The sequence below is a fragment of the Trichoderma reesei genome (genome assembly GCF_000167675.1).
Source record: "Trichoderma reesei QM6a unplaced genomic scaffold TRIREscaffold_43, whole genome shotgun sequence".
Classification (NCBI taxonomy): domain Eukaryota; kingdom Fungi; phylum Ascomycota; class Sordariomycetes; order Hypocreales; family Hypocreaceae; genus Trichoderma; species Trichoderma reesei.
Genome location: NW_006711190.1, coordinates 44,917 through 72,630, shown reverse-complemented (window position 1 = coordinate 72,630; position 27,714 = coordinate 44,917). Strand labels below are relative to the sequence as shown.

Below are 27,714 nucleotides of genomic sequence, written 5' to 3'. Positions count from 1 at the left end.
AGCCATTTACTTAAATAGTTTATCTTTTAAAAAATAGCATTCTTACTAATTATAAGAACCTAGTTTATTATATAAGCAGAATTTTTATAAAAAGAATAAGAAATAAAAAAATAGCTTATTTAGCTATACTAATAATATTAATAAAAGTTAAGGACTTTTTATTACTTAATTAAAATATAATTAGCTAAATATTTATTTTCTTTTAAGTTAATATAAGTTAAAGCAGGCCCTTTATTTAGCTAAGCTAAAAAGAAGTTTTATTAAAGTTTTAAAAGTTTATAACTATAATTAAAAGTATAGTAATAATATTCTTAAGTTTAATATATTAGGCAGTAATTTTAAAAAGGTTTAACTTAGCTTTAGTATATTATATTTTTTTAATCTTAGCTTTTTAAAAGTAAATTTTAAAATATTATTTTTTAAATTTATAAATCTAATACTTAAAGAGATTATTAACTAATTTAAATAATTTATAATAGTAAAAAAAGTTAGCTTAATTAATAAGGCAGGCCTTTATAAAAGTAAAAGTACTCCCTTTAATATACTATATATATATTATAATTACCTTCTTTTCTTCTCTTATTAAAGCTATAAGTAAACTTTTTTTTTTTAAGACTTTAGTAATATAATACTAGCTTTTAAATATTTAATATATTTCTTAATAAGGCTTTTTATTATATTAAAGTATACTGCTATTTTATAAATTATAAAAAGATATAGTAAATATAAATTTATATATATTATATAAGTAAATATTCTGCCTTTTATATAAGCGCAGGCTATAGTAATAATATAAGATACTTAATCTTTATTTAATTTTAGTATAATAAAGAATTAATAGTAAAGATTATAATATTAAAATTTAGCATTAATTAGGCTTAAATTAATAAAGTTATAGTATTATAAAGATAAAAAAGTTAAATATATATTAATATAAGATATAAATTAAATTCCTGCCTCTCTTATAAAAAGAGGCAGGGGCCTAGTGGCCTGGCTATTAGTTAACCCGCTAAGTATTTTCTTATATATAGGTACGCTTATAACTGACTTTATCCTAATCCCTAACTTAAGACTAACCCTATTACTAATAATTACCTCTAGCTTAACAGTTTGTCTTAAATTACAGCTGTAATAAATTAGGTATTAGGTGAGCTCTGCGAGCGCCTGCCAGTTGGGATATTTCTTTGCGGACCGGGAGCAAGTGTCTTGGTAAGTTGAGGCGTCGAGGTGATGCTTTTGTTGTTAATGCTTGAAGCTCTTGCTTGCGTGTTTGACACAACGAGCGGCTGCGGCAGACTGCAGGGGAGAAGTGGGCCTAGACAACGGCCCAGGCGGAGTAACAGGAATTATAACCGACAGCAACGCGTACAAGGTGGTGTAACTCTAACTCAGACCCAGGGTTATGGACGATGTTAAGGACTAGACGATGGACGAAGCAAAATGCAGAGAGAAGCGTCATCGTCTGGTGTGACCTTGCTGCGGCTTAACAACTTGCGTGAAACCACACCCACAGCACTAGCTCCTTCCCTGTCTGCGTCGCTCTTGACCTTGAGGATAGAACAATTCGGGGTTTCTTTCATCCCTTTTTTATTTCTAGATGTTTTTCTTCTTCTTTTCTTCTCTCGGAGATTAACATCTCACCTGCATCCTTTGCCCCAACGCTTTCCGGGTTCGCATGACGTCGTGGGCGAAGCTTTGTGACTATCCTCCGTAAAAGGTGCAAATTGTACAGTGCACTCAGTCGCTGAACAGTATCAGGTCGCAGGTCCCTGCGCGCTCTGGGAAGACAAGTCAAAGCATCTGGTCTTGAGACTCGCTCCGCGCGAAACTTGAGCCTGTGATCTCTATATTGACATAATCAAGAGGGCAATAATCCAACGCGTAAAAAGAAGAGGTGGCGGAGGGAGAAAGTATGTACATATACGTCCCATGCCTGCTTGAAGAGACCCCTGAAATCCTGGCTTCTCTGTGGTCATTGGGCGTTCCTACTGTTCTGACTGCGTACATAGGTATCTGCTATTCTCCTGCTGAAATTCGTAAGATCTGCACTCGGCGCTTTTGGGGTGGTATGCCGAGATTCATCTACGTACCTGCGCGTTTGCAAGACGTGATTAAAAAGTTGTCCGAGCGGTGTGAAATGCTCGTTGTATCCCGCATCATGGTGTGACGAACTGCTCTCATGGTTCGAGAGGGAATAATTTGCTTTCTTATAACTGAGCGTCGGGATGGAGGACTGGAAGATGAAGGGCTTGCCTGGCTAACATTACATTTGTAGCTAGTATTCCTCTGATGTTGAACTTTGAGGTGCCTTTTCGCTGTACTGAGGATGTCGTCGATGTACTCAATAAGGTGAAATTCAGGCATTCGCCATAAGACAAACATGTTCCTAACAAATCCAAAAGCCAATGGCGCGGAGGGGGGCACAACCGGGCAGGATAAAAGGCGAATCTCCATCACTTTGACGCTTCACTCCCCTCTGTCTTGGCCAATAGTTCCTCCACATAGGCCATGTAGTCCTTGTCCAACTGCTTCGCCGCATCCCGAAATTCAGTCTCAATCTTTTGGTATTCCACTTGGCACTTACGACGTGCCTCCTCCTCGCCAGCAGCGAGCAGCTCTGGAAACGCAGCCGTTTCCGACTTCATGTCGCCGTATTTGAAAGTAGCCCCAATGAAACCCCTTACGAAATGCTTTCTTCTGGCCCCAATATCCCATAGGGCACGATGTATTGTCTCTTTAACATCATTGATGTCGCTCTTTACGCGCTTGATCGCATCCGCCAGCACGCCATCTTGCTGAGTCAAGGCCGCCTCTCTGGCTTCTATAATCTGGCCTTTCCTGACGGTGTATTCCTTTATAAGTCGCACTCTTTCCGCATGTGGGTGCATTGCCAGGATCTTATCCATGATATGCTGAGGCATAGAAAGTGTCTCGTAGGGCACTGCGTCTTCTTTGGCCTTCCTGGGCGCGCTAATGGTTGTTTCATATGGAGGAGGACGTGATGCCTTTGTGTTCTTTTCCATGGCCCAACGTCATAAACGTGTTTTCTGGTATGTTCTTTTCTTTTTTCTTTTTCTCGAACAGGATGTTAGAGGCACAGTATGGGATCACAATGCTATATCAAAGGGGCATGAGCTTACCGCCAATTTCTCGTAGCCAGTTGAGTCGGGTAGTCTCGACGTGCCAATGTGTAGGGCTTGGAGTAGGTGGACGGACATGAGAAGCAGACTAGACGGTGATCGGAGTCACCTTTATATGCGTATTTGGGACTGAGATCAAGGTGCGCTTTTTGAGGTTGTGGCTGTCAAAGTCGTCGCCAAGATGGCGGGATTTGGGCTTGAAAACATCGAACCGAGATCTACGCCACATCCATACGAGAGGAGGACAGGCCGGCTGTGCCTCGTATTATCATGTACTGCAGTAATTCATAACAACTACTACAGATGGTTCTGGTCAGGCATTCACGGGCTGTGTCCTAGGCGTACATCTAATCACTTCATGGGCCCATGACACAAGACGTATATAGTGTTCCCTTTCTATTATCTGAACTTGCCATGCACACTAAAGCTAGAACACATGTATGAAGGCGCCCAATAAGCATTGTATTAAGAAGATCCCTGTTAGGGGAGGGCGACTCAGAAGTTGACGTGCAAATTGTCCAAATATCGCGGACCCTTCCGCAGACGAAGACGAAATCTCCCCCAGCTGTAACGCATCTCCAGAATCTTTTCCTTGATTCGAAGACGCAGGGACACCACCTCGTTTGCGGGTTCGACGACTCTTTGGTCGTCGACGGGCACCGCGAGGAACTCGAACTCTTCGTAAAGAAGAGAAAGGCTTTCGCCAGAAAACGACGGCGTCGCCGCTGCCTTTTTCATCGTGGTGGTGATGAAGGCCTTGTCGTTGTTGAAACGGAAAATGTCCCGTCGTGTGTCTTGAGGAGCGTTAGCGGCGTGATGGGATTCTTGTGAGGGGGGAAATAATGAGCTTACAGTTCATTTTGTTTTTTATTTTGATATAAAAAAAGACAAAAGTGGTTGAGGATGTGGAACGAGACGACGGACAAGAGGCAGGGAGTTGCTCTGGTGGACGACTTGAGTGAAGAGACCTCCTCAGGGGAAGGGGGCAATCCACGCCTATTTATACAGATGGAAAACGGCATTGGGAAGACTGAGGCTTCTTGTATGATACCGCGCGCGGCCTCTAACAAAATCAGACAAGTGTTCCAGAGAATGATGGCCTCAAACTGAAAGATGAGTTACATGACGCCTCGTTTAGCATTTTGACTTTACGGCTGGCGTAAAGCGCAGCAACCCAAAAAATAAGCTTAAAGCCAACAGAGATATTCGCCGTGAATTCTCCCGTCAACCAGCACTAGACTTTGACCTGAAAGACTCGGAAGAAGCGCCGAGCCAAGCCACAGGAAGTGCTGAAGACGCCGGCTACTGCTCGACAAGTACCCAGCCGCGGACCTTTTCCCCTTTCCACGGCCGGAGTAGGCAGTCTGAAAAAAGCAGCCGAAAGCCAGTGGCTGATTTCATCCTACTTCCGGCTCTTCATGTCCTACGACTCAGTCTCGAACACGCAGCCCTACTCGACCGTGGAAATGACATCCCTGACAATCCGTAACAGGCGCGCTTCGTGCTCGAGGAGACTCGTGAACCTCGAGGCCCATTATGTGGGCTCACGCTTACCAGCTCCTGCTGACTATCTGTATCTCAGGCTGTAGCAAAAGATTTGAGGCCGCCTTGTTGGGTGTTGGAAATCTACGTCGAGACACGGACTCCATTCTCAACGTGAAGGGAATCCAGTGCCAGCCCTGGAAGGGAGTCTCCTCGCCCCGTTGGCCATCATACCACGTCGTTGAGCGGTCTTAGTCAATAGCTTTTGCTTGGTATCGTTGACGGTGAAGGTCCCGATGCTGCAGGATGATGAACTAGCCCGGCCGTGGTCAAAGACAGAGCCCCTGAAGAAGCTGCCGCTGCCGCCATTGAAAGAGAAGAGCATCTTATGGGGGTGAAGTATCGTGTTGAGGGCGAAGTTGCTGTTTTGTGAATGTTGCGGCGGCATTGAGGGCAGATGTTGTCTTCTGTTGGGCTGTAGAGCTTGTATTCCTCGCCGAGACTTTTTTTGAGACGGCCTTGTCTGACCACTGTTGGCATATACTGGGAAAATAAAAATGACGAGCTGAAGCACCGTATTATAAACCGAAAGACGAGATAAGCGTTGGCAAAGCCGCTGTATGTTGAACTATGGTGGCTTTCAAGAGACAGGCCTTGCGAATATCATGAGGGCGAAAGTGGACGTTTCTCGTACTGGCAACAGTCTAACATTGTGTATGTTTGACCGGCCGCCTTGAAGAGTGTCAGATGCTTTAGTGGAAGCAGAAGATGTGTGTGTGTGACGAACAGATTGAATGATTTGCAAGCGCTCATCCCATCAGGAATTTTGATCAAAGCTTTCGAGTTTTGGCGCAAATCATGGGTCGAATGGAAGTGGGCAGTGCGACCTGAGAACATGAATTCCAGAGCTCAGAGGCCAAGAGAAGCTTTTTTGAAAGCGTCATTCAAATCAAACTGGGGACTCCCTACGACCTGTACCCTTTTCGTCTCAGATCTCGTCCCAGATCATTAGATTTTCATCAATGCTGCGAGTACTCGTCAAGCAATGACCACCAATTCCCTCACGATGCTGAAGCGGGCAGAAGACTCAATCTGGGAAATGTCCAAATACGGTAATCCACGGGCAAAATACGAGTAGTTAGACATGAGTGTGGTTGAAAGTGGAGTCCCGCGCATCGGAGCTACCGGGGAATCGATTCATTCCCATCTCCAATATAATATTTTGGGGGGAGCAAATCTTTCCGGTCACTGTCTCACAGCTGGTTTGCACTGTACGGAGATTAATACTACGTCAATTAGACACTCGACTTTCCCTCAGACTGTGGCCTTGTACTAGTAAGTCCCAATTGCCAAGGGTGCCTCGTCTTTCCGCTGGTATGATCATCTAGGAGCTGGTCTCTCATGCTGCTTTGCTTGTGAGTGTGTACGATAAGTATCTCGTGATGTTGTTTGGGCTTGGAATTGAACAGAAAGAAACCGGTGACATCAGCACATGCTGAAAGTATACAGCAATATAGACCAAGTTAAGGACGAATAGTATCTCTCACTGTTGGTAAAGTCCATCAGGTAAAGATAGTATTGGACCCTTTGACCTTGTGTAAGGAATGTCAAAGCCAATCATGCCAAGCGGATAAACATAGAGTCAATATTACTATACACACAGCAAGAGGTTTTGAAAGCTGCAGCAGGTAATAACAGAATCGTCAAGTCGTAAAATTTGTGGGTATTATGAAAAAAGTGCTCGTCTAGCCTCGTTATGCAAAACAGAATCTCTATCCGCCTTCTCAACCGTCACCTCTCGACTGGATACAAAAACGGATCGCTATAAGAAAGCAGCTCCTCGCACGTCGGCCGCATGTGGTGGTCCCGGTTCAGGCACCGCCGCAGCGTCCGGATGAGCGAAGGCGGCACGGGAGCACCGCCCATGCCGCGGGAGGGGAACTCAATGTGGTGGTCCCAGTTGATGATGGCCTGGCACCTCGCCATCTGGTTCGCAATGTGCCCAAAGGGCGGCAAGCCGTAGACCATCTGGTAGAGAATGCAACCCAGCGACCAGACGTCGCTCGACTTGCCCAGCTTCATAAGCTTGGGCCGGCCAGGGATTCGACCGCCGCGCGGGTTGTTGGAGTCTAGCAGGGACTCGGGCGACATGTAGTTTGGCGTGCCCACCTGCGTCTCTCGGTGAACGTTGACGGTCTCGTCGGTCTGGATGGCGTTGGCGATGCCAAAATCGATGAGCTTGAGCCTGCCCTTGACGAGGACGAAGTTGGCGGGCTTCAGGTCGGAGTGAACAATGTCGTGCTGGTGGACGGCGTGCAGGCACTCTAGCATCTCTTTCCAGTAGAAGCGTACAAACACCGAGTCGAATCTGGACGTCTCGGGGCCCTGGCGGCTTGCCAAGAGCGTATTCAGGTCTCGTTCTCCCATTTCCATAACCTGAAGATTGCCACTTGGTTAGCACACCTCTCATCAGTCAACTCTCGGCTTGTCCTAGTGTACTTACCAAACTCAGTACCTGCTTCTCCGTGTTCATCTCGTAGGCGTACAAATTAATCACTCGATCAACTCCCTCGAGCCTCGAAAGGAGGTCAATCTCGCCCTTGTAACCCCGAATGGTCAACTCGTCGGCGTTCTCCAGGGCCACGCGCTTCAGAGCAAACATCTGGCCGTTCTCGGCGGTTACGCGATAGACCTTTGCGCTGCCGCCGCGGCCCAGGCAGTCGAGCCTGGTGTACGTCTTTCCATTCACCCGCAGCACGTTCCTCCGCTGCCTCGTCGAGGTGGCAGCAGCTGCGGCTCCCGTGGCTGACGTGGCCGCCTCCAGGACAGACGACATCTTGGGAGGAGGCGGCGGAGCAGCCCGCTTAGGTGTGTTGTTGGCCACGGGTGCCAACGGTCTGCGCTCGGGTGAAGCCGGCCGGGCAAAGACAGGCGCAGGAGCAGGGTCAGCGCTCAGAGGTCGTTGCGGAACCTTATCCACCCGACCTTCGAGGGAAGACCTTTGGCGCTTGTAGCCTGCACGACCGTTGTTTTCTTGATCGAGTGATGAAGGCACATGGGGCCGAAGTACGGATTTCCTATATGGTATTTCTTCTTCTTCCTCCTCCTCCACTCCTCGTGCGTCCTCCTTTTCTCTTTCTATTGGCTGGTATCTCTCACTTTCCTGAGGCTGGTATCGCTGCGCTTCTGGCTCGAACTCAGTATCTCTCGGCGAGGGACGCCCCGATTCGGGCTGGGAACTCATGCTGGACTGGTGTCTCCTATGAAGTGCTCTAGCCGAAGCACTGGCGCTGACGGGACTTCCCGAGTTATAGTCGCGGATTCCATCGGGGTAGTAGGCTATTTCTGGCGTGTCACCCATTTGGTGGTTTTCTGGGTCACGGTTGGCGTCGTATCGATCCATCTCCCCTTCTTCTTCGGCGTCGTCTTCGCTCTGCCTCCGCCTGCCACGCCGAGCAGGTCCGCTGAGGAACGTCCCCGGAATCTTGCCAACGCGCTTGACGCGCATCGAGCTCTGCAGGTTGGCATTCTCCTCGAGTCGGCCCCTGGCCGAGCTGTACCGCGAGATGCTGCCATAGCTAGCGAGTGGTGCTTCATTCCGTGCAACGGTTTCCGGGACCTTGTCCGGCTCGTAATCGTCCACCTCAATGGCAGACCTGTCGGCAACAGAGCGATCAAAGGACCGCCCCGACGACATGCCCGTTGACCCGACTCTACTGCGGTTGCCCGACGAGTTTGTTGAGATTCTCACCACGCGGTTCCCGTGCGCGGGTGTATTGATGTCCGCCTGTAGATCCGGCTTCTTGTCGGCAAAGTCTTCTCTGCTAGGCGGCCGGCTGTTCTGCTGATGGCGCTGTGTTGATCGGGAAAAGGAGCTTGAGCGCCTCTTGGAAGGCTGGATCTGGCTCAGGCTCTGCGAAGTGCTGCTGAGCCTCACCACCCGCTTCCTCGTTACGGGGCTCGCACCACGCTCCCTGACGGGACTCGAGGGCCTCGATGTTTTGCCCTCAGCGCGCTGTCTACTGGAAGATCTCAGACTCCTCTCTCGGTCAGGCACAGCAGGCGTCGTCGTGTTCAATTGGCTGGTCCGCCTTCGCGTCTGTGGTGGTGAGGTCGATCGCTCTGCGGCCTGGGCGGCCTCGGGCTCGCCATCGTTGAGCAGCGCTTTGGTGAGGGCGCTGAGCTTCATAGGCACGGGAATCTCATCCTCGGAGCTGTCGTCGTCGAACTGTTTTGCGTTGCTCCGGGCTTGCATGGCGGAGGCATGATGGCTTTCGCTCCTGGTCAGGAATGCTCGTGACGGCAGCTCGCGCAGGGCCTGCTGTCGCTGCGAGGACCTGCGGATAGGGCCGGCTGCCATTGGCGTTGGCGACGCCGCAGTCGCCATGTTTTGGTGGTGGTCTCTTCTAGGTTGGCGGTCAAGCGAGGGTGGAATCGCAGGAGGCGAGCAATTGGCGGCTGGCGGCTGGCGAATGGCGGAATAAGTATTCTCGAGGCGCAGCTTCCTTGCGGTCCGTGAGTCGCAGGTGGTGAAGAGGCCGGCAGCTGTGTCGCGTAGGGGTGGATGGCCCAGGATGATGAGGTGAGGAGCGGAGAGAGCTGGAGCTGCCGAGTCGAGATTCCCAGGATTATTTTTGGGGTTCGTTGTTTGCGAACCACGGCAGCCAATCAGCGGCGGGCCGGTTGCTGTGGGCAACGAACGATCCAGGCACAGGCTGAACCGGAAGCGGCGCCAACAGCGCTAAACTGCAGGGAGGGAAATGCGCTGCTCTGCTTCTTGGAGAGGCTGCTCAGGCCTGTAATGATGCCTGGGTGACTGGATGCAGGAACGAGACAGCAGAGCCGCTGTTGCTGGCGGTGGTGAAGCGGTGATAATGATGATGATGATGCAGGAGATGGATTCGCAGCTCTCTGGCGGGCGAGATACGGAGCGGTACTTGAGGGGCCGTGGCAAGTCTGCAGGTGTGACGTGGAGCTGGCAAGTACTGGTACTGAAGACGCTTGTGTCGGTTTCGCAGTCGAGTTTGGCACGTGTTTTTCTAGCCTTGCCTAGATGGAATGTAAAAGAGTTGCTCAACGCCAGCGCCATCCACTCGAGACTTTTAGCTGATAGGCCACTCTCGTCCAGTAATACTAGGCATGTATCTCTTGGAACCTGCAGTTCCGCAGGAAAACCAGCCCCTGTGCCGTCTTGATAGCCTGATTTACAGCATCAATTGAACGCCATTGCGGGCAACAAGGGGTCGGAAGTAAACACTGCGGTGACTGACTGCCAGAGTACAAAGCCTAGCCATACTCCGAGCTACAATAGCAGGCATCTTTCGCCATATCATGACCAGACAACCTTGCAACTGGCCTCTCTCAGTTGATGTACATACATGTATCATTTACCCATCATCACCACTTGCAGCTTCCGCCATCCCCTGCCGTACCGGTACATACATTCACTGGCTGCCCAATTCCCGCCCGGAATGACCCCGAATCCCCGCCCAAGCCGGCCCGCCCCATATTCCGCTGCTCCAGACTGCCAGTCTGTGACAGCCTCGAGCTTGACACTTGACATCTGGCTCCATTCCAATTTCTCCGGGAGATCCAATCCAGCTTCAACCACCACCCAATAATTGCTAATTGTTCCGTGGCCTCTTGATCCACGTCCCCTCTTTCTTGGCGTACTATTACTTCTTTTGATACTGTTGAGGTTCTCTTCTGCTCTTTCTTTCGTCAATTGGCTACCTCCTCCTCCTCCTCCTCCTCCCTCCGTCGATGCTGGCATCATGACCGTTCCATATGGCGGGAGCCCAGGCTTTCGCGCCATCTCCTTGATGCTGCTTGTCGTGGCCCTCTTTGCCGGCGCCAGCTTCGCTTCCGTCGGCGACCAGCTGCCCGAGTTCAAGCAATGCCTTGACGTGCGTCTGCCCTTGCTCACTGCTTCATGCTGCGCGCCATCGTTTGCTGACTGCTCATGCCTTGCTCCAGATCTGCAAAGCCGAAAACTGCGCTCCCGGCAAAGCCACTCCCATCCGTACGCGCCTCTCTCTCTCGCGAGCCGATTGCTAAACGAGCACACGATATGAACGCAACAGACAAACGGATTGCTGACAACGATCCCAGCCCTGGCCCGGCGCCTCCTCCTCTGGGACTGCTCCGCAGAATGCGACTACGCCTGCCAGCACATCATCACGGCCTCGCGCGTCGCCTCGGACCTCCCCGTCGTCCAGTTCCACGGCAAGTGGCCCTTCTACCGCTTCCTCGGCATGCAGGAGCCCTTCTCCGTCCTCTTCTCCCTCGGCAACTTCTGGGCGCACTGGCAGGGGCTCAAGAAGGTGCGCGCCCGCATCCCGGCCGGCTACTCGCTGCGGCCGTACTACGAGGCCTTCTCGTACTTTGGCCTGGCCTCGTGGGTCTTCAGCTCCATCTTCCACACGCGCGACTTCGCCGCCACCGAGCAGCTCGACTACTTCGCCGCCGGCGCGTCGGTGCTGTACGGCATGTACTACACCCTGGTGCGCATCTTCCGGCTCGACCGCCCGTCGCCGCGCCGGCGCTCCGTGCTGCGCGCCTGGACGCTCCTGTGCATCGTGCTGTACGCCTGCCACGTCGGCTACCTCAAGGGCGTCAGCTGGGACTACACGTACAACATGGCCGCCAACGTCGTGCTGGGCGTCATCCAGAACGCGCTGTGGAGCTGGTTCAGCTTCGACCGGTACCGCAAGTCGCGCCGCGTGTGGGCCATGTGGCCCGGTCTGGCCGTGGCCTGGGTCATGTTTGCTATGAGCATGGAGCTGTTTGACTTTCCGCCGTGGCTGGGCTGCATCGACGCCCACAGCTTGTGGCATCTGATGACGATTGGGCCGACCATTCTGTGGTACAAGTGAGTATTACCCTTTGGATATGAATGATGTGCCTTTGCTGATAGCTTGTGACAGCTTCCTCGTCAAGGATGCCAACGATGACATTGCCGGCAGCGATAGATTAAAAGCATAACATAGAAGCGAAGAGGAGGAATTGAAAGCCGGCACGAGGTTGGCTTGACTTAGAGAGCGAGAGTAAGGTATAAATATCACCAAGTGTGTGTTGAGCGAGGCTCCTTGGATTGGCCGCGCTCGATTGGATAAAGTCCCCTTGCCGTATTATAGTGATTCTTTACCCTGCCGCCATATAATCATGCGGAATTATACAACAATAATTGACGTACTGCGATACCACTCTCGGTAAACAGGAGCATCTTTCGCAAAAAAGACAAATGCGATAGCCAAAGAGGTACTGAATGAGTAGCTCTGGCGAAATTTAGTCTTGTGAGAATCCCGTTGCCATCCAAAGACCCATCCATGTCTTGCCTCCATAACCCCTTTTATTCTTCGATACTCCAAGCATGAAGCTTCTGCTACTGGTTTGAATTATGAAAGGTAGATACCTAGGTAGACTACCCCTTATCCAAACACGAGGTGGATAATGTGAAATTGCAAGACAGAAGAAAACAAGAAGAAAGTCATCGCATCATTGCAGCCAGGGTATACTAAAGGTCAAACCAGAGGAATAAGGTAATAAAAGTCGAAGGAAAAAGAGCCGCCATCATGAACTCAGCAGATCCCTCACAGACAGCGCCCGATAATTATTACCATTACCATTCCTCCCCACCGTCCCCCTCCTATCACAGTTGAGCATCAGCAGCGCCGCCGTAGCCTCGTGGTCGAGATCCGTCTGCGGCAACAGCGCCGGGCTCGTCAGCGTCGACCCGGATGCAGACGTGCTGCCATACGCACCATTGCTGCCAGCAAACAGCTGCGGCCCAAAGGCGGGCGACGTCGTCGTCGTCGTCGTCGACGCGCTGTAGCTGTAGCTGTAGCTGTAGTGCCGCTGGTCTGCCGCCGCCGCCGTCGACGACGACACGGACGAGTACGAGTGCTGCCGGTAGCGCGAGTCCTGGGCGTGCAGCGCGGGCGAGACGGACACTGACGTTTGCTGGTTCTGCTGCTGATGATCATGATGATTATGATTATGCTGCTGTTGGGGCGCAAAGACGGGCGACGGCGCAGCGTCCGAGTCAGTCATCTCGACGTCGGCCGGATCCTCATCGCGAAACGTCGGGTGGAACGCGCGGATGGGCGGCAGCGGGCTGTGGGACGACGAGGACGAGGCGGCTGCGGCCTCGGGACGGCTGCTGCTGCTGTTGCTGTTGGTCTTGGCCTGCTCCTGCTGGGCCTTGAGCTTGGCGACGCAGTCTTCCAGGTAGCGGACGTATTCAATCGAGGCCTTAAAATGATAAAGATGTGTGAGAGTTTGGGGGAGAAAAAATGGATCCAATTGACCAAGGGCAGAAAAGGGGGTGGGCAAACCTGTAAGATGGCCAGCTTGTGCATCTCGCCGGTGCACGCGGGAATCATGCTCTTGAGCAGCGCAAACTCCTCGTTCATCTTGCTGCGCCGCCGCCGCTCAATCAGGCTGTGGGCCGTCTTGCGCGCAATCTTCCTGCCGGCGGCGCTGGTCGCGCTGGGCTGCTTCTTCCTGGTGGAGGAGGAGGAGGAGGAGGAGGGCTCGCCGCTACCCTTGGCCGAGGAGGAGGCGGCCCCGGTTCCGGCTCCGGGCCCGGCGTCGGCGGCCGTCTTGGCGGCGGCGGCTCTCCCGGTAGCGCGGCCGGACTCCCTGGTGGTGGATGCCGCCGAGTGGGCGCCGGCGGCGGTGCTCTGCTGGGTGCGCGGCTTCATCTGGATAATCTTCCTGGACCGCGTGGGCGGCGGCGGCAGGGCAAAGGTGCTGCTGCTGCCGGCGGTGGTGGCCTTGCCGGAGGACGCCTTGGAGGAGGAGGAGGAGGAGGAGGTGGTGGTGGTGGTGGTGGTGGTGACGGCGGATGAGCGTCTGCGGGACTTGACCGTCTCGGCCGCCTGCATGGGATACAGGGTCTTGGGCGAGGTAGCAGTGTCCAGGCCTACTAGGCCCGTGTTTGCACTTGTCGTGCTTGAAAGAGGAGGATGGGGATGAGGAGGGGGAGGAGGAGGAGGAGGAGGACAGCTGGCGGCGGACAAGGGCGAGAGCTTGGGGTCGACGGGGGAGGCATCGTGGATTGCCGGCGGCGGCAGCTCAAAGGCCAGCTGCAGGGACGCGAGCTGCTGCGCGCCATCCTTGCCCCTGATATCGGACGAGGAGCCGGGCGTGGGCGGCAGCGCTGGGCGAGGCATGGCCACTTTTGTTCGGGTAGTATCTAGTAGCGTACCTACTGTACTATCGTGCGGATGACGAATCTCTGCAAGTCAAAACTTGGGGGGGTGTGTCAGGTGTGAGTGTGAGTGTGAGTGTGTGTGTGTCTTTGTCGTGCAAGCCTGGATCTGGCACGTCTGAATCTCTCGGCCAGGCTCGGCGATCCGCAGGTCGCAGCTTTCTTGAACTGACGACTGGGTGTATAACACGAGATGCACCACCACCAGCAGCAGCGCCGTTCTATCTAGCGGGCACTAGAGAATCGATGGGCTGAAACTGAATTGGGAGTGAGCTGAACTTGGATAACGCGGCAGCTCGTGAGGCGCAGTTCCCCAATCGAAAAACCTCTCTCTCCCCCCCCTTAACCGGTCCCGGTCTTTTTGAGAGCAGGGGAGCTGGCAGCAGATACTATCTGATGCTGAGTGACGACAGCGGCACCACGCCTTTGACGAGGGTGGAACAGGATCGAGAGAGCAAGGCCTTCTTTGGGGGGGTTCGGCCAAGAAGGTTCCCTGAGCAACGGCGCACCAGAATCTGCGGGCGACGGTGCGTTAAGACGCCAGAAAATGCGGGTTTAAATCGAGTTTTTTTCCCTTGGTGTCTCGATGCAAGGGTCTTTGTTTGGGCTGCAGCTGGTGATTTGGCAGAGATAAGCTTTGGGAGAGTTGTGGTTTTCGTTGGCGTTGCAGCTTTGTGTGATAATGTGCGTTGCTGTTGTATGGTCCGCCACGCCCTTCGGATCGGATATGCTGTGTGCTTTGTACGCAGTAGCCCTTGCAATCGGTTGTGTGACCGGGAGAATGTCGAAAGGGTAATGGATTGACAAAGTCCAGAAGAAGTAAACTGGTGGTCGGTGACAGGACAAGTGCTGGCGATGAAAAATGTTGTCGTTGGATATTGGGGGAAGACGCCCGAATTGGTGATAGGTGGGCAGGTATCACGGCGGAAGCACAAGGGCAGCGGGTGGGCACGAGACCACTTATGCACCTTGCATCGAGGGCAATGGAGCTCTTCTGTGAAGATGATCAAGTAAAGTGAAGAGTAAAGGGGAAAGAAAAGAAAGGAAGAGGAGGAATTACACGAAGACAAGAAGAAGAGGAAGAGGAAAAGGGCGAGAGAGGGCGAGGTGAGACTGAGGGCAGAGGAACCAAGTGACACAGGCTCCCGCTGCCCATGGCGACTTTATCTCGCTTTTCAGGTAGACTGTACGAAGGAGTCCGTCCCTTGGGCGGTGCTCTTTCCGATGAGGCGCTTCCGTCGAGGAGGACGAGGAGAGTCAATGGTTAGGTAGGTACTTCGTAGTTGATACAAGCACATGGGAAGCACACACACACTTCCCCCTTCCTACCGCTCCCTCTTCCGCCCTCCAAACCCCCCCCCTTTCTCATCTCCTCGCTCCTCGCACTCACTCCGCCAAATTGGTACTACTAGTAGTATAAACGTCGACAAAAGCCCTCGAGTCCCAAAACGACCATTGACAACGTGCCTCGTTGAATTGACCAAGCATCATCCAGCAAAGTGTCGCGTGCTCTCCATGGTGTCGCCGCCGAACCGACGAATCAGCGGCCCGGACCAGCCCATGTGGGCGAGCCCGCCTCCACGACCCCCTTGTGAACCACCCTGCAAGCTCTCTTGATGTCTCTACTCCATATCTCTCTCTCTAGATATATTAGTAGTAGTACATATTACATGTTATTCTGCTGCTGTTTTGACTCGCTCCGATGGTCCCACTTGCCGTCTGATGCAGACGGATTGCCGACCTCTCAGACCTCGCCGGTGAGTCTCGTGCTCTCGTGCGAGCTAGAGAGAGCCATGGATGACAAGGGGAGGGGGCTGAGGCTTGTAGCGGAAGAGTTTGGCTGGATATGCTGATGGAATGCAATACAATTGAAATGTCATCGGAGATGGCTCGTCGATGAGTTGGTAGAATTAAACTCATCTTCACGGTGTTGATGCAAATCGTACAAAGTCTTACTCTACCTAATTACCGCTTTCGTACAAGATAGATGTAGTACTCGTTTCACATGCTCCAGCACAAAAAGTAGTGTAAGCACGTGTCAGGTCCCATCAATCACCCAATTGCAAAGGGCAAAGGCTCAAGACAAAACATCACCCGATGCAATTGGACGGACATGTCTCCTCCTCAAGGCAACCATCCATTAGTAGGTATCATCATCTAGTATCAGGTATCTTGCTTGCTTGGTTTGGGGAAACAGATGACGATGCACGGACCCCACGGGCATGTTGGCGGGAGGGATCGATAACCACGTTGGACAAGCTCGCGTGTCCTGTGGACCAAAACTTGGCTCAACTTCCTGGGGTATCAATGACACTACGGTACGTGATGTGATTACAGTGGGCAGCGCCACACAGCACTACTAACGAGAGGGGAGAAGAATTTGACCCTTTTTTTTTTGTGTGTTTCTCTTGGGTCGTGGTTTATTGTGAAGAGATGGGGGATTGTCAGGCATGAACTGTGGTTGGACAATTCCAATGGAAGAGAGTCTCGGATCCCAAGCTGCAAAGAATATTTGTTGTCTATATAGCAGCAGTAGCAGGCGCAAAAGCTGTAATGAGATTGGATAGTTCATCTAGTAAGCCTGCTCATCGAAAGGGGACCGGCATACACAGCAGAACTCCAGATATTCGTAGACTAGGTACTACAAGCGACCCGCATTAACAAAGCACTTCAAAGCTACCACCTATACCATCCATCAAGAACGCGATATTCTCTTTCAAAAAGCCAACTCAACCAACAATTACAATAATTGGCTTCATTCAACAAGCAATTGCAAATCAAGCCTACCTATTCCACAACACTAATTAGATTAAAGTAAAATTCTAATGAAAATGACTGATGACGAACGCATACAGCCAGCCATCAAGGTACTTGACGTATTCCTCTCTGCTCGGAGCTGACCTCGTTTATACGAAGACCAAGAGGCAGTGCCTTCAACTTGCCTCTCCAGTTATTCCCCCCTTGTAGCCAATTTTAAGTCAGACGCCCTTCCCCAAGGTTCAGCCTCATGCTGTCAAATTCCATATTACAAGTGTTAACTCTCGTGTGCATGAAGGTTTTAACTCGGCTAGTAGAATCACACTTGCAGTCCTGGGATAGTCGTGTGCCTCCGGTCCTGGGCGTCAAAAGTGTGTCGCGTGTTTGGGAGGAATTGGCATTGCACTTTGAAAAGAAAATATCGGGGACAAGTAACACAGCGCACGAGCAGACATTCTATCACATTGATTCACCTGATTGCACGAGGACCTGATTCATGTACATAATGTGATGTATGTAATAATGTATCATTTCAAAGAGAATCATACCTAGGTATGCATTGCACGGATCCTCATCGCTCAACGCCAGCAGCATCCTACCCTAGATGCCTAAATTCACAACAACGCAAAAAAAAAAAAAAAAAAGCACAAACCAAAAACAACAACGCCGCCATCATCATTGATCCCTCAATCTCAATTCTCCATCAGCCTCGGCTTCACACCTCATTGCTGGGATACAGCACCTCGGTCGTCGCCACAAACTCCTCCTTGATGGACCGGATGTTGACGAAGCGCGTCAGCAGGTTGGCGCTGCCCGCCTTGTCGTCGGTGCCGCTGGCCCTCGCGCCGCCAAACGGCTGCTGCCCGACGACGGCGCCCGTGCTCTTGCAGTTGATGTAAAAGTTGCCCGCCGCGTTGCGCAGCTTCTCCTCGGCGAAGCGCACCGCCTGCCGGTCGCTGGCGAAGACGGACCCCGTCAGCCCGTACTCGGACGTCGAGTCCACCAGCTCGCACACCTTGGCCAGCGCGTCCGGCGCCGCGTCGTCGTACACGTACGCCGTCAGGATGGGGCCGAAGAACTCGGTCGACAGGAAGCGGTGCGCCGGGTCCGTCGTCTGGTAGATGGTCGGCTGGACAAAGTAGCCCCTGGACGAGTCGTACGAGCCGCCAAAGACGAGCTCGAGGCTGCCGTCGCCCTTGGCCTCGTCGATGGCGCCCGCGAGCTTCTTGAACGAGGCCTCGTGGATGACGGGGCCCATGAAGTTGGCGTGGTCCCAGGGCACGCCCTGCGCGAGCTTCTTGGTCTCGGCCACCATGCGCTCCCTGAACGCGGGCCACACCGACCTGGCGACGTAGAGGCGCGACGTGGCGCTGCACTTCTGGCCCTGGTACTCAAAGGCGCCGCGCACCGTCTGCACCGCGGCGTTGTCGACGTCGGCCGACTCGTGCACCAGGTGGAAGTTCTTGCCGCCCGTCTCGCCCACGACGCGCGGGTACGACCGGTACCGGCCCTCGGCGACGCCCTGGCCAATGGCCCCAAACAGCTTGCGGAAGACGGCCGTGCTGCCCGTGTAGTGCAGCGCCGCGAACTCGCGGTGCGCCAGCACCGTCTTGGTGATCTCCTCGGGGTTGCCCGGCACGAACTGGATCACGTCCTTGGGCAGCCCCGCCTCGAGCAGGATGTTGTACACGAGCCAGTTGGACGCGATGGCGAAGTCGCTCGGCTTCCACACCACGACGTTGCCCATGAGCGCCGGCGCCCCCGGCAGGTTGCCCGCGATGGCGGTGAAGTTGAAGGGGCTGACGGCGTAGACGAAGCCCTCGAGCGGGCGGTACTCGAGCCGGTTCCACACCCCGGGCGAGTGGTGCTCGGGCTGCTGCGCGTACAGCTCCTGCGCGTACTGCACGTTGAAGCGGAAGAAGTCGGCCAGCTCCGCAGCCGCGTCAATCTCCGCCTGCCACGCGTTCTTGCCCTGGCCCAGCATCGTCGCCGCCATGATGTCGTACCGGTACTTGCCCGAGATCAGGTCCGCCGCCTTGAGGAAGACGGCCGCGCGGTCCGCAAAGGGGAGGGCCTCCCACGCGGGCTTCGCGGCCAGCGCGGCGTCAATGGCCTTGGACACGTCGGCGGGCGTCGCCGTGTGGTACGAGGCCACGATCTTGGAGTGGTCCGACGGGTTGAGCTGCCGTGAGAGGGCCGAGGTTTTGATCTGTGCAGCCCATCTGGTCAGTCTGCTGGTTCTCTCCCACAACTTCAGCTAGATCTCTCTCTGAACATGTCAAAGAGAAGAGAAATAAAGAAGAGACGCACCTCTTTGCCGCCCACGACGACGGGCACCTCGAGAGGCAGCTTGCTCTGCAACTTCTCCACGGCCGCCGTCAAGCCCTCTCGCTGCTTGCTGCCCTTGGCATAGTGTTGCTACCGACAGACACAACTCCGTATTAGCGCTTCCCATTCCACATCCTGCATCATCATCATCACGTCGGAAGCGAAGAAAAACTCACGTTGGGCTCGTTCTTGATCGTAGGAGGCCGAAACGACGCAAGAGTCGCCAGCGACGCCCGCGGGACCTGCGCTCTGCTGCTGCACCGCAGGCCCTTTGCTCCCGCTCGTCTCAGCACGGCAGACTGCATCGTGAAACTGCTAGAACTCTTGATTTCGATCTTCTTTCGTCTTCTCGTGATCCTAGACACGCACACACAAACACACACGACTCGACAGAATTATCAAAATGAAGGAGTCGTTCCTGTTTGAAGAAAAGATGTCCCCGCAGAAAAAGCAAAGAGAATGTGAAGCTGTGATCTCTCCCCCCAAACTTATATTTATCTGTTAGCCGCTATCGTCAATGGAAGCTTCGGCTTATCGCGGGTTAGTAACGACAGAAAAGAGGGCGCAAAGTTGGAGATGAGGGGGGCTGGTGGGGGAGGCGAAAAAACATCCGACAAATGGGGTTCCTGGACTAACAGGTTAGCAAGGCGGATGGAGCTGCTTCTTCGACGTTCCCCGGAATGCAGATTTCATCGACTCGTTCTGGGGCATTCGACGGGCTGGGGGCCCCCGAAATCGGCCAATCGCTTGTTCCGTCGAGAGCCGTTGACGATTGGACATTGTTTGCCAACGTGAATCAAGCATTTCCTGTTCGAGATGAATTGGATTCGAGGTGGGGGTCGTCCTCTAAGAATCATGAGACTCCATTGTACAACTCCATCAGTATTACGCCTCACGCACCAAACTCGGCTTATAGAGGATTGAGCATCACACAAAAAAGTCAAAATTTGCTTCGTCCAGACAAGACCACGATGTGTTATAGCTCAATTCACAACTCAATACATCACACACCACACAAGCCCTCATCACAAGCAGACAACTGATGGACGCTGCAACAAAAGGTAGGAATTAGGTATCTTATACGGCCCAAGATTGAAAACAAGAGCAGAAACAACGAAAAGGGAAAACGAAAAAAAGTTCCATGCAAACAGACTCCAGTTGCCATTTTGTCCCGCTGGTATCGCTTCGTGAGCTGCAAAACGCCAGCTGCTCACTCCCATCTCTTCTCCGCCGTTGAGCCATCCAAACCCATGACCCCTCAGCTCAAAAGGGGAAATGATTCCTCATGATGAAACACATATTACAAGACTAATTCAACGTTTGCACCTCTGCCGAGTTGTCCTCCTACTGGCTCGTAGCAGTGGACACAGGCCTTGACGACGCCTCAGTCCTAGGCCGGAACGTCAGCAGCGGCACCGTCAGGCCGTAGCCCTCTGTCTGGCCCGTGGGGTCATGCTGGTCAATCTCGACCTTGAAGCAAATGTCCAGGCTGCCGTCGTGGAGCTGCCCGTGCCGCACATCGTCGGCCGCCTTGTGCGAAGTGCCGGCATCGACTTCTCCCTGGTGCAGGTGCGCGTGGCCGTCGGCTCCCTCGAATGACGGCATCTCGCCATTCATCTGCGCAATGTGTCCGTTGGTGACGGTGACGGGCGAGTTCTCCGTCAGCAGGGCATAGTTGCGGCTGGGCATCGTGCAGTTGTTGTGGTTGGCCGTCTTGTTCGACTCGCCAGGATCCTTGTTGAACAGGTCCAGCAGGGTCTCGTCTGTCTTGGAGTTGAGATGATGGATCTTGTTTCGTCGCGCCAGGAGGTTGGCCACCGCTTGGGGCGGGGGCTTGTTGACAATGGCCGACGAGACGACATTGACCATGTATCTGCTGTCCTCCTCCACCGGGACATTCAGCTTCGGGTTGGAGTAGAAGCGGCCCAGGGCAGCCAAATGAACGTCGCCTCCCAATATAGTCGTTCGCACCGAGAACTCGGCCGAGAGCTTCTGCAGCTCCACAACCAGCTGGGCTCGCTCGGCCTTGTGTGTCTTGGCCGTGTAGTGGTCGTCGAGATCGTCGAGCAGATCTACACTGCCGTCGAAGTGGTTGAAGAAGCCTCCACCGAGGCCAAATCGTCGATTGAGGAGCTTGACGGGCCCAATCAGAGGGCTCCGAAGAATGTTCTCCAGCCAGGTCAAGCGCTGTTGCTGTAATTAGCATTTTGTCCCCTCTCTTCCCCAGAATAGCAGACGTACCGGATATGCAATCGGGATGCCGAGCAACAGAATCAGGTGCTTGATCGGCTGGCCAGATCTGGCGGCGGCGGCAAGCTCGTCCCGCGCTCTCTGGAAGATGAGATCATAGGTCTCGGGGTAGTTGACCTGGTGTCGAGTACGCTGCAAGCCAGTCAACTAAGATGCTCCGTCTACTGCGCAATCTTGGCAGACGACTTCTTACCTCAGTTCGAGCGTCAATGCCGAGCAGGGCAATACGGGCACCCAATCGGGTGTAGATGTTGACTGAATGTTCCGCAACATAGGGTCCAGGCTTGGACCCGATAATGTATTGCGAGTCAAACTTGGGCGGTGCCACATATGTGTCGATCAGCTGGTTTGGGTCGATACCCTGCGTGCCATCGACATCGTTGTCGGCGAAATCTGTCCGCAGTCGATCACGATTAGCATCTGCTCAGACCCATCCATGCTATGCAGGGGGTCGCTCACCAGATGTGTATGTGGACGCCGGAGGAGGGAGGTGATGCTGGAAGAGCATGTAATACTTGTGGGCGATGCCACCAATGCCGCGGAAGACGTCGCATTGCATGAACTTGTGGACATAGGAGCCGAAGCCGTCGATAATCTGTCGATCGCATCATTAGCTTGCAACTCTTTTTGCGATATCATCGCCGACTGCACAAACGTCGTGGTCGTCCCAGATGTTGATCTGGGCAATTTGGCCGTTGGCCGTCGAAAAGGGCTCCGTGTTATACCATCGCAGGTAGTTTTGGAGATAGTACTCGTCGCACTCGGCACGCAGCTTCTCCGGGAAAGGATACTCCTGGCGCTTTCTGGGGTTGCTGATGTCCGTCCAATTGCGCAGAGGGCCGTGGACTCGAATGCCATCGTTGTATATTTGGTCGCCACCGCCCACCATGACGTGGATGGGCCTGGCTGTGTGCTTCCGCATCACGTCGTTCCACAGAGCTGGGCCGCTCCAGGCCTCCTCGTCGGTGCCCACGCTGAAGCCGTTGCAGGAGTAGAACATGATGCGCATGGACTCGTTGACGGCGGGGATGAAGAAGGTGTTGATGCGCGGCTTGTGGCTGCTGCTGTACCGCAGTTCCGGCGCCTCATATTCGTATCTCGTCTCCGTGGGCTCGAGCGGCACCCTGATGTCAAAGGCCCAGAACGTGTTGCGGACGTCTGAGTAGAGGCGCTCACCGTGGATCTCCACTGGCTGTCCTTGACCACCACCTCGTCTCAAGAGCAGCGACGGATGGTGAAGGACATCCTTGCCGCCACCCTTGGTCACGATGAGGACGCTTCCATACCAGTAGCCGCCTTCCATCCGGCGATAGTTAAGCAATGGACCGCACACAATTTCCCTGCCATCGATCACCTCTTCCTGCATGTGAGCATGCTCTTCGGCCGCCTGTCCATTGCCAGCAGCCAGGTGGATGGGCTGGTAGTTGCCTGTCGGGTGTGCTTCGCCCTCAGGCTCGACGCGGTCCGAGTTGAGGAAGTTGGCCAGCTCGCCCGTCGTCCCAGACGCCGTAGCGCCGCGTGCCTGGAGATGCGCCTCGTGGCGGGCATATTTGGTCGATTCCTGGTGGCGCCACTTGCTGCTGGACGCGTACGGATTTTGCGAGTCGACAACGTCGGACCCTTGCTCGCCGTCGGGCTGCGACGCCATGATGGTGGTGTTCTGCTACAGAGCTGCTGTATCGATGTACGCGATGGATGTTGCTGTCCAGACGAGAGACGCAATGCAATGCCGTGCAATGCAATGCGGTCGTGGTGTCTGGATGGGTGCAGTATGTATGTATGTATGTAGGTGATATTCGACTCCGGTTGGCGGCCTCTGCGAGAACCTGCACGTTGGTCGAGCTTACTCTCAGCGCCCGTTTGGACTGCGCATTCACTCTCACTCGGGTCGCGCACCTTGATGGCCAAGATATGCAAAAATCAGTAATAACAGACAGCCGTCCAAACCACGACTGTGCTTGAAGGATGCAAGTTGGTGCTTCTGAGGAGTCGAAGCTTCGGCACCTGCACGTAAAACACGAATCTCGGGAGGTGAAATTACGTGAATCTGGCCGGTGGAGCTGCGGGAGCTTGGGGGAGCTACAGTGGCGCTACAGCGTCAAGAGCGACTGCTAGCACGGGGGATCTGGCGACCTCTGCTGGGCTGAGGGCAGGGATGCTGCAGCTGCCGCAGGGCGTCAAAGGGCAGTAAACAGGCCGCAGGGGGGGCTAAGGGGCAGCTACGGGCTAGTGTGGGCGCCAATGACGACAGCCGGCTTTGATTCTTTTGGGCAGTGCGATCAATTGCGCGCCCGATTGCTGGATGCCGTACATGAACCTACCTAGGTGGCCATGCAGCGACTATCTGGGGTGTGTGTGTGGTGCTTGACCTGGAGCTGCGTGGCTGACCGGGTTCAAAGTGGTGGTTTCTGTGATTTGTGATTACTACCGTATAGAGAGAGAGAGAGTTGCTTCTTTCTTTCTATTTCCCTCCCAGCGTCCCGTCATCCCATTGATCTGCGAATCTGTGAAAACTGGTGAGATGCGCCAAGAGAGCCCGAGGCCGTGAGTGAGATGACACGAGCATGCCAAGCGACGCTGCGCCTGCTTTGCCCCCCTTCGGGGTTGCCAGAGTGACCTCAGCTTCTCACGCACACAAGTCACGCACACGCAGCAATGAGGGACGGAGTCGCAGCAGCATCTGCGAGACCGGCATGTGATCACAGGGGGGCACAAGGCAAAGAGGAAATGCGTTGCGTCGTGGCCAATCGATTGGACGTGCAAGACTCCGAGTGCCGGCAGTGGGGAAGGAACTGAGCCAAACACGAAGGTGCTTTTCTTTGTTGGACGGATTCGTATGTATAACGAGAGGCGTGGAAGAACAGAAACAGTTTGATGCACGCACGCACGGGATGTTCGCCGGGCAAGACAAGAAAAAAGGACGAAGACGGCTTCGAGACCTTGAGATTACAACTGAGACCAGTTGAGATTGCGGTGGGGCGCCATGGGAGGGTCGATCGGGGTCCTGCAGAAGCTGATCTGCTCGGGCTGTCGGAATTATGTAGTGCCGATCGACTTTTCGAAGCCTCCGAATCATCCATTGCTTCGATATTGCCGTTTCATCCACGCAGATCAAGATTTGGGGACATCATCTCGAATTTCGAGAAGAACATAGCATCTCAATATACGATACTCGCACTCGTACTACTACCGAGATGCCAGTCAATCTTAACCTAATCGAGCCCTAGTCCCGCCATCGTCACGTTGCACGCACATGGAAGATTTACGACGGGATTGAATACCAGACTCGAGCCCTGCCCGACAAAGACCCGGGCTCTGTCGCTTACCTAATCACAATGCCCCTCCATATACTCCTGAGAAGAAATTTTTTTCCTGCTGTTTCAAACTTCATTTCGTTTTCAGCTCGACAGGCACCGGTGGCTGCTTTTTTCCTTTACAAGAAGATCACCACACGGTGAACGCCTGTAGCCGTCGAGATGCCCCCCTCTTTAAGGGGTTCACGACATGGCCATGGATGCACCCTTGTTGCGCGGTCCCAGCCAATGTCTGTCGCTTGGGCCTCGCAGGCCTTGTTCAGGGATGAAAAGCATCCGGATCAACGTCTGCGCTGGAATTGGCCCTTTGCGGAGGAACGGTAGGTGGAGGTGAAGCGTGAAGTTGAACATGTGTGATACCATTGAACGGCATATGTGTGTACAGCAGCGAGCTTTTTCCTGTGCTTGGATTGCTGAAGGATTTTATCAACGTGCCAAGATCAAATCATCTCCCTGCTATTACCAAACACCGATGTCTTGATAACCCCAAGGGCATGGTGCATGACGTTAGGGAGACATTCTTTTTTAGACTTTGTCTTGTTTTCTCTTTGTTCGATTGTTCGCCTCTCAACCGCCTTATCCTCATTTCTCTACATCTGGCGTAGTCGTGTGGTTGGGGTCGCGTTCGGCTACTTGCTTTGTGCGAGGGGCACACAGAATAGCTGCCAAGAATAGAGATCGCCGCCTCCTTTTGGGGCGTCGGATTCTCAGGTTGCCGATATTGTTCTTGGAGTCCCTCGATGCATGTCTGGTATCGTCTTGTACACCCCAATGATGTCGAGACGCATGCCGTGCTCGGGTATAACGAGACTACTAAATACGGCGTCGGATAAAAGAGCCTAATGTCTTGGTGAAGCAGCAGGGTCCTCACTACCTAGGTTGGTAGAAAGTCAAGTCGTCGCTCTACCTAGGTAACGAACAAGCAACATGAGTCTGCGAGGAAAGCCGCTGCTTATCCCAGGGGCGCAGCCATGCTTGCCAAGAGCTGCTACTCCCATCTATTGCCCCCAAGTCCTGTCGCAAGCAAAAACGCCAGCACTGGGTCGCTCCAAGACTCGAGTCTTCTTGTTCCAGGTCAAGCCCCCTCCTGCGCGGCTCAGCTTGTTGGACCAGCCACTCTTTTCTAACCCATAATAATGCATACACACAAGTAGTAGGAGGGTCGTCCAGCATGCGCTGTGTTGCCCTTGCTTATCGCTCTGTTCTTCCTACTATTAGTACTACCTACCTGTTGTCCAGCACAGCATTCGCAGGAGGCTGGCGGCTCACAAGAGAGCTGAGGCGTGAGACAGCGGAGATCTGAAACCGGCTTGCAGGTGGCTTAATGGTGACTGATAGCAGTCAGTTGCACGACACACCGCTTCGAAAGATGACAAGCATGCTTCAGGACGTGGGTTCTGAGGGCTAACATGAATACCTATGTAGGTCCTAGTCGAACAGGGAGCGCCGTTATTCACGCGGATCGCGTCTCAATGACAACAAGGCAGTGTAAATGGATACTAGGTAGCTGACATCTTGCACTGGATATAAGTGACATGGAGCCATCAGACGGGCAAAAGAGGCGGTCACCTCACAGCCGGCACTTGCACGTGGGCTCCAGACAGATCATCCAGCATGAATGGCGACTGCAGGGCGTCGCATGTAATACAGGCATCTCAGTGCATGTACTGTACCTTTTGATGGGGGCTTTTTTTTTTTTTTTTTTTTTTTTTTTTTTTCAATTCATTACGCGCAAGCATCCGACTGATGGCACGATATCCGTGGAACCTTTTCCCATGATGCTAAGATGCCTTTTTGCCTTCCCGCGGCTCCTGCTAGTGCGAGTCACGTACCTGAGCTAGGCAAGCTAAGGTAGGCGGTAGGCACACCTTGAGCTGTACGATAATGCGCATCTCCCTCAACCTCTCCCTACCTTACTCTCTCTTCCAGTGTGTCGAGGCACTTTGGTAAAGCGTGGAAGGGAGAGGCAGCCAACGAAAGGCTACCTTATGTACTGAAGCACAAGCAATGGTCGATCAGGTCACAACGCCTTGAACAGTGACGGAACTGATCAGCGCTTTTCCAGACCGTAATGACAGTGGCGTCTAAAGAGATGCGGAGAGGTCCACGGAGTTGGGGGGTTTTCCGTCTGCTACCAACACTTGGATGACGGCACGGCGCACCAAGTTCGCCTAGGCCGCCTTGCCCGCCTACTTGGCTTATGTGCCCAAGGTAGGGCGTTTGGGATGTGTTATCGTCGGAGTCCGAATGCCGGTGGCTTGGTGTTTTTTTCCGTGGAAGAGGAAAAAAAAAACGGCGATTCGCTGCCTTGCGCCAGCGATGCTTTTCTTTCTTTTGTGGGGTTTTGAGGGTGAACAACAATGGTTGTGCTCTCTACTGTACAAGTATAATACAGAGTTGTCTTGTTCATTCATTCTTTTCAGCACAAAAAGGCGAGACGAGATGATGCCCTGGACAAAGTCGCCGCGGATCGAAACCTCCTCAAAGCCCCGGTTTTGTTTTTGCATCCTGGGCAACGATCGAGATGGTCAAGGTAGTACTCCGTAGCATGTAGTAGCAGCAGTATTAGTGTTGAAATCAGTCTTCATGTTCTCAAACAGGATTGTAGACACTCGAGAACCAAAAACTTGCTAGCGAAACAGTCGTCGCGCTCTGTCAGTTGTCAGATTATGTGCGGCTACTACCAAGATGGGCAAATGACCGATCAACGAGCGATGGGACTTGTTGACAATTCGGATGAGGTGGCTTGGATTGGGATGGGACTTGGCCAAGGGACGGCAGCAGCTAATAGCCCACCGACGCTAATAGACGAAGCCACCAAGTTTTTGGAACATCTGGCAGAAAGCATGCAGAAAAAGAACAAGATCTCCTTTTTGGGTTTTTTTCGGTGACTGTTCTTTTTTTTTCTTTCGCTTCTTGTTGACGAATTGCAGGGACAAGGCGAGGGAATGGAAAAGGAAGGGGAATAGAAAGACAGAGATAAGAAAAAAAAGCAGTCAGATTCACACTGTAACCCCCCCCCACCCCCCTCAAAAAGGTTGCTTGTTTCCGTACATGCACCCGCATTCGTCGCGCATGAATTTGCACGGAATTGGCCGTGAACATGACGGCAAGCTCGAATGCATCAGCCCAGACCATTGGCTGTGGCGCGCCGCTCCAGATCTGCACTCTTGCGCTCGGGGCAAATAGGCTGAATGTATGTCCAGCACAGTATGTAGTGGTGGGCGAC

General features: G+C 53.2%; 6 protein-coding genes across 6 annotated transcripts; 1 reads left to right on the top strand and 5 right to left on the bottom strand.

Annotated features, from left to right (window-relative positions):
- Nucleotides 1–1,412: 1,412 nt before the first annotated feature.
- TRIREDRAFT_112535 (uncharacterized protein) lies at nt 1,413–3,023 on the bottom strand (the record flags this gene model as incomplete). The annotated part of the gene is made up of 4 exons (XM_006969810.1): nt 1,413–1,573; nt 1,642–1,844; nt 2,091–2,253; nt 2,585–3,023. 4 exons carry the CDS (start codon nt 3,021–3,023, stop codon nt 1,413–1,415), a joined length of 966 nt encoding a protein of 321 aa, XP_006969872.1.
- Nucleotides 3,024–6,413: 3,390 nt separating this feature from the next.
- On the bottom strand, nt 6,414–9,009 carry TRIREDRAFT_70875 (uncharacterized protein; the record flags this gene model as incomplete). The annotated part of the gene is made up of 3 exons (XM_006969809.1): nt 6,414–7,058; nt 7,126–7,733; nt 7,842–9,009. 3 exons carry the CDS (start codon nt 9,007–9,009, stop codon nt 6,414–6,416), a joined length of 2,421 nt encoding a protein of 806 aa, XP_006969871.1.
- A 1,387-nt stretch (nt 9,010–10,396) lies between these two features.
- TRIREDRAFT_82606 (uncharacterized protein) lies at nt 10,397–11,753 on the top strand (the record flags this gene model as incomplete). Its single annotated transcript, XM_006969817.1, has 4 exons — nt 10,397–10,528; nt 10,599–10,644; nt 10,734–11,493; nt 11,549–11,753. The coding sequence occupies 4 exons, from the start codon at nt 10,397–10,399 to the stop codon at nt 11,604–11,606; spliced, it is 996 nt and encodes a 331-aa protein (XP_006969879.1). The 3' UTR covers nt 11,607–11,753.
- A 441-nt stretch (nt 11,754–12,194) lies between these two features.
- Nucleotides 12,195–13,798, bottom strand: TRIREDRAFT_112532 (uncharacterized protein; the record flags this gene model as incomplete). The annotated part of the gene is made up of 4 exons (XM_006969808.1): nt 12,195–12,875; nt 12,959–13,163; nt 13,263–13,414; nt 13,466–13,798. 4 exons carry the CDS (start codon nt 13,796–13,798, stop codon nt 12,195–12,197), a joined length of 1,371 nt encoding a protein of 456 aa, XP_006969870.1.
- A 3,410-nt stretch (nt 13,799–17,208) lies between these two features.
- On the bottom strand, nt 17,209–19,313 carry TRIREDRAFT_82601 (aldehyde dehydrogenase). The gene is made up of 3 exons (XM_006969807.1): nt 19,098–19,313; nt 18,904–19,011; nt 17,209–18,802 (listed from the first exon to the last, which is right to left on the bottom strand). Exons 1-3 carry the CDS (start codon nt 19,224–19,226, stop codon nt 17,309–17,311), a joined length of 1,731 nt encoding a protein of 576 aa, XP_006969869.1. The 5' UTR covers nt 19,227–19,313; the 3' UTR covers nt 17,209–17,308.
- A 748-nt stretch (nt 19,314–20,061) lies between these two features.
- Nucleotides 20,062–22,819, bottom strand: TRIREDRAFT_82599 (uncharacterized protein; the record flags this gene model as incomplete). The annotated part of the gene is made up of 5 exons (XM_006969806.1): nt 20,062–21,108; nt 21,163–21,303; nt 21,365–21,564; nt 21,631–21,766; nt 21,827–22,819. 5 exons carry the CDS (start codon nt 22,817–22,819, stop codon nt 20,266–20,268), a joined length of 2,313 nt encoding a protein of 770 aa, XP_006969868.1. The 3' UTR covers nt 20,062–20,265.
- Between the last annotated feature and the right edge of the window lie 4,895 nt (nt 22,820–27,714).